The sequence below is a fragment of the Gavialis gangeticus genome, unplaced genomic scaffold, assembly GCF_001723915.1.
Source record: "Gavialis gangeticus isolate Ggan-Ray unplaced genomic scaffold, GavGan_comp1, whole genome shotgun sequence".
Classification (NCBI taxonomy): Eukaryota; Metazoa; Chordata; order Crocodylia; family Gavialidae; genus Gavialis; species Gavialis gangeticus.
This window is the reverse complement of record NW_017728992.1, coordinates 143,416,954-143,422,652: the sequence shown is the minus strand read 5'-3', so window position 1 is coordinate 143,422,652 and position 5,699 is coordinate 143,416,954. Positions and strand designations below refer to the sequence as shown.

The 5,699-nt window shown below is 40.6% G+C and overlaps 2 protein-coding genes across 2 annotated transcripts in view; one reads left to right on the top strand and one right to left on the bottom strand.

Moving 5' to 3' along the window:
* Window positions 1-4,236, bottom strand: part of CHMP4C (charged multivesicular body protein 4C) — a 12,021-nt gene extending 7,785 nt beyond the window's left edge. The window contains exons 1-2 of the mRNA XM_019519281.1: window positions 4,218-4,236; window positions 2,051-2,228 (exon numbers count right to left, since the gene is read on the bottom strand). Coding sequence (XP_019374826.1) covers window positions 2,051-2,228; window positions 4,218-4,236 — 197 coding nt within the window. The remainder of the gene's footprint in view (window positions 1-2,050; window positions 2,229-4,217) is intronic.
* A 94-nt stretch (window positions 4,237-4,330) lies between these two features.
* ZFAND1 (zinc finger AN1-type containing 1) overlaps window positions 4,331-5,699 on the top strand; it is a 36,574-nt gene continuing 35,205 nt past the window's right edge. The window contains exon 1 of the mRNA XM_019519269.1: window positions 4,331-4,334. Coding sequence (XP_019374814.1) covers window positions 4,331-4,334 — 4 coding nt within the window. The remainder of the gene's footprint in view (window positions 4,335-5,699) is intronic.

Below are 5,699 nucleotides of genomic sequence, written 5' to 3'. Positions count from 1 at the left end.
GGGGGGGGGGGGGGGGGGGGGAAATTTGCAGTGCACACACATACTGAGCAGTGTTGAGCTATGGAGTCATTATGGCTTGAAATGTTAATTGGGCCTGGCGCCAGCAGAGTCAACAGCTATTTGGTAAAACATGAGCCTTTTGGCTTTGGACTAATATCATACATCATTTGTACTACATATAAGACGACGATAGAAAAGAAATGGCAGACCTCATATGAAAAGGGAAGGGACTGGCATAGATTTTTGTGAGGCAAGTACTTCCAAGAGAACAATGAGGACGACAACAGTGAAGAGAGCAACAATGATGACAATGAGAGAGGACTGGACAAAACAGGAGGATGATCTGGGATTGGGGAGGAGGGAGGAAGCTGAGGGAGTCATTTACATAACTGTGATGTTTTCAAGAGAATGGTGATGGGTATGCAGGAGTGCACACCCATCACCATATATATAATTGTTTATATATACACAGAAATAAATATTTTTTGGAAAAAAAATTGTATTATATACAATACAATACAATACAATACAGCCCAGGGACCACTCTGCCCACCAGCAGCTTGCTCTCCCCTCCCTGCCTGAGGCAGGTAAGCCGTGTGCATGACATGAGGATTTAATCAGCCCTAAATTGAAACAGTGTTTTTTTTAAACACACACCGCTTCAATTTAGTGCCCCTGTTTAATCTTACCATGCCCACGGTTACAGAATGACTTGTTTTGAACCCTGTTCAAACTTCTTGAACCCTGCCTTCTGGCACCTCGCTCTGGTTGAAGCCACTTATAAGCCTGGGCTCTGAATTTCAGCCCCATTTCTTAGCTGTATAAGTGGGATAGACCCAGCTCCATTTAGCACCTGTAAACCCCTTTCCCTTCAGAAACTTGTGACCAGCAATGTGGTTGGTTAAGGGCAACTCAAATACAGTTCTTCATAGTAAAGGATAAAAGGATAAAAAGCATATTAACATTCCCTTTCATCTCGCCCTTAATTTTCTACTGCAGGCTTTGTACATTTCAGCCACCCCAATCACCAGCACCTCTGGAGTGTGAGAAGCCAAGTGTTGCTTCTGCAGATCCTGCCTTTCTCCCCTCCCCTCCCTCTGTTGGCATGCCTGTCAGCTCTCACTGACACTCCCAGAGCAGACTTCATTTCCTTCCTGATGCCAGCATCTATGGCTGGCTATACATGTGCTCACTGCCAGAGCACACTCAATTAATTGACTCTGCCTTGCGTTCTGATTAGAACACTGCAGTGCTGCTGCAGCATCACATGTATTAAGCCTCCACGTTTTAAAATAACCACGGGGTGCTTTAACCAAACCTTGATGAATGCGGTTTAGATAAAGTATCCCGTGGCCATTTTTAAACATGTGGGGCTTAATACACAATTGTAAATTAAAGCGGCTGCCCAGGAACCACTCTGATCAAAATGCCACCCCCCCACCTCCAAGCACACACATAGGCAGCCTTTAAGCTCAGATTCCCCTTGTAAAGAGAAAATCATGCCAAAATGCTGGGAGTCATACACAGCCATCCCCCAAATTAAGAACTTCCCCTCATTGTTCTCTGAAGAAGCCTCATCTTTGCCATTGTTTTAAGTCTTGCACATCTCCTTCTAACAGCCCCTTTTTAATTTAATGCTATGTATTCAGGCATGATAATGCTGCAGAAAACCCAAAGAGCAAATGATATTTTTGAAAATTACTATCCATAGCTCCCTTGTTCTCCACTCAGTCTGATTAGGGCATTATTAATAAACTAAAGCCCTTAGGGTTTTTAAAGTGCTCCTGCTACGCCTTCTGCCCTCAAGATACCTGAACTCTCATAGTCTAGGCCTAATAATTTTGTTCATCTCTCAGATCTGCTATTGAGAATACCTATGTTTCTTCCAAGTTCATTATATGAAACATTCCTGAACATTAAACTGCTGGAATCAAAATAAAAGCTAAAACATAAAAGTGACAGATTTAATCTGTATAGTCACAGGGTGACTCCTTTTCAGTAACAGCTGTATTGTAAGTCTTTAACGTAAAAGCAAAGGGAATGCACTTACATATTTTCATGAGCTTTTTTCATTGCTTGGGCAGCATAGCCCATATTCTTTAATACTTCCGTATTGGTATAGGAATTTTCCAATGCTTCTCGCTGGAACTCAATGGTTGAAAGTGTCCCGTCAATTTGGGTCAACTGCTTTTCATACCTCTTTTTTCTCTTCAGTGCTTGTAAAGCAGCTGTTGTGTAAATCAGAAGCACAAAGTTATCTATATGTTTTCAAAGTAAAACGCGCACACAAATGTTTCAGTAATGTCACCTGAACAAGGTATGATGTAGAAATAAGGTAAGATTTGAGAATTCCTATTCAGGTTAGCATCAGTAAGCACTGGCACAAACACATTGGGAGTAAAACCCAACTGCCCCTCAAAACCCCTGATCTACTTGTTTGCTTTGCTGATCCAAACACACCAGTTGTGGTCAATATCTTTGGTAAATCAAAGACAAACAGCTGTCCAGAGACCAGAATCGGTTTCCCCTTCCATTGCAGGAAGCTTCTGCTTTACACTTGTGCATGGCAAAACCCAAACAACGCAGGAGCACAAGAGCAGGAATGCCAAGAAAAAAAAAAAAAGAAAGAAAGAAAAAAGGAACTGAAGAACAAAAAAGGAAACAGAGAAAGACAGACTGGGGACACCGGTAAAACAATGCACTCAGCCATTCACAGCAACTCCACCAGTGTAGCTTCCTGAAATTCATATTTCAATACTGGGAAGTAGCAAGAGCAATGGTCACATGATGAAACTGCAACGTTAACAGGAGGGAGGTTCCACCTCTCATCAAGCTCATTTTTTTTCCTGTGCTGTTGTAGAGACCTACCTCTCTCAGCCCCTCCCTCCACTCTGCATTTTATAATTGAAACCTTTTGAAAAATTCAGCCCACTCTTTGTAAGGTGCTGAGATAACTCAGCAGAAGTTGTTCGACAAACAGAGTTTCTGGCAGGGGCAAATCTTTATCAGCATAAAGCTACCATGAGTGAAAACATATACAACAAAAGATTTCCCTGGAAAAAAGCGGGGGGGAAGAGGGGAGGAGCAGCTGGGCGTGGAATGCAGACTTCCTACAGGGGGGTAGGTTGTGGCCATGTTGGTCTGAGGACATGGTTTAAACACAGTTTTAAATTCCTGATGAAGGGTTTTTAAACCCGAAAGCTTGCTAAGAAACATTTTTCCAACGGTTTAGTTGGTCTAGTAAAAGATACCACATTTACCCAAAGAACCTTGTCTGCCGACTTCCTACAGGCACTCTCTCACTTCTCTCTCCACCAACCTCTCTCATAAGGATTTGGGCAAGGAATAGGAAAGTGGTGGTATTAACCCCGCTTATGCTGAGAACTAAGTGGTCCCCTGAATGCTGCCGCACTTCTCTATCTCATTTAATTTTTGAAGCATATGCAGTGCCAGTAGATGTCTGCGCACACCACTGGAATTCTAGGCACTCATCAAATCCCTAAGGTTACTAATAGATCCTCATTCAAACTGTCTCCAATAATATTGAACCCAGGCAATGGCAGGCTGCTTACACTGCAAAACAGCCTCTCAGTGCTTTAGTGCATGGGAATGCATTCCATTTTATTGATAAATGCCTTATGTAATGCATGGTCTAAGCTGTGTTTTCTTGGCTACACAAAGACAAGCATTTTGGTAGACTTTGACATATATTGCAACTTCCTAGAGTAAATGTTTGGAAAATTCTGGTTCTTATGGCCAATTTGGAGTTTCAACATTTTTTAAAACCAGAAGGACTGTAGTCTGACATCTGTATAATACAAGTTTATCAGGGGGAGCTCTCAGCCCCTATAAAATTCAAGGCTGATAACTGCATAAATATTATGTATTATGGTGCCGCATGGCAAACGTGAATTTGGGAAAATATCAACTGTGAGTGGTTTTAGAAGTGAATCACACAAGATGACTTTAGAATGTAAGACTTGGAAAAAAATGATACCATAATTACCAATCAACTCTATTTACAGAGCAGTTATTTCTGAAATCCAAAAGACTTTTAGCTCAAACTTTGGATGAATCCCCTCTAAGTTAAACTAAAAAACTCAGAAGAGTGATTCTTCATTGTGATTCACAACATACTTAGTGTTTTGAGAGGAAAAAAAAAAAAAAAATCAGCTAAATTGCAATATGCCACCTCTATTTATTCTGCTTAGTCTAACCAGGCATTCCATAACTCATTTTTTACTTCACAACAAATCAATGTATACACCTTTTCCACACCAGTCAAGATATACCACACTCCCCTGCCTCACATGACATTCATGTCACAATTATGGGTATGGATGAGTTCCTATGCTGCCTACTAGGCATGTAAATAAGCTTAGCCACCAAAGTACTATATTCTATTCCACCTACTTAACTCCCTGAAAAACTGCTACTACAAAAAGGTGGGTGGGTCCTCCCCCTTCTGCTACTTTTATGATTCAGTCTGAAGGGAGATGTGCAAGCTCACAAAAGCTTGAGCTATACATTGCACACATACTTTGGTTAGTCTATAAAGTGCAACTCTGCTCTACCTTCTATTCAATCTGAAGAGCCTGATGACAGCAAGTAACCAAAGTAGATCAATTAATGGATTTCAGGGACTTGAATGAGGTGTACAGAATTGCACTTAGGTGCCTAAGTCCACTTAGGCAGACAAGGTTCTTTGGGTAAATCTGGTATCTTTTATTAGACCAACTAAATAGTTGGGAAAATGTGCTTAGCAAGCTTGATTAGACCAACACAACTACAACTTACACCCCTAAGTCCACTTAGGCACCCAAATGGTAGAACAGAATTTGGCTCACAATGTCACATTGCTCAGTAATACATGACCATGTAAGCAGGAGGCACAGTCATTACAGAAACAGGCAAGGAAGTTTCCATGTAAACCTAAGTTTGAGATCCTTGGCTCTGTCGATTTTAAATCTTAAATACTCATATATTGCTAAATGGATCTAGACTGTATTTCTATTGCATATATATCTTGTTGAAGAGTAGTATGCAGCTCTTCTACAAGAAGATGGTACAACAGTATTGAAGTTCACAGAAATACAGCTATAGGACCTAGCTGTAAAGGAATAAATGATTAAATTACATAAGTAGTACAGATATTGAAAAGGGGAGATAAACTTACTTCACAGAAGTTCAAAGAATGAGTTTGAGAAAGATGTTCCCCATTCCAAAGATTTCAGAAAAAGAATAGAGCCAGGTAAGAAGAGTCAGATTATAATCTGAGGAAATAAATGTAACGGCAATTTAACCATTAAAAGAACTATGTTTTCTTCAGGAAAAAAGCACTCTTATACTAATACTAGTTTGTTCCAAAGAAGTGCTGAACCCCTGCAGCTTCCAGTGAAATGTGTGGTGGCAGTTGCCAGAATTTAGTACCTCTCAAAAAGTCAGGTGTACTATATTTCAATTTGAGTCTAATAATAAAAGTACTCTGAGGTATTAGGAACAACTTGGCCTGTTCCATCTACCAGCCCCAAATCTTGGGGTTTTTGCTGCATTTGAAAAACAGGAGTAACATAAAAATAGATTTCTGTTAGATGCATACACAATACAGCCTACTTCAACTAACATACAAAAGGACACTTTCACACCTTAGATTTCATAGGCATTTGGGCTGGAAGGGACCCCGGAGGATCGAGTCCAGC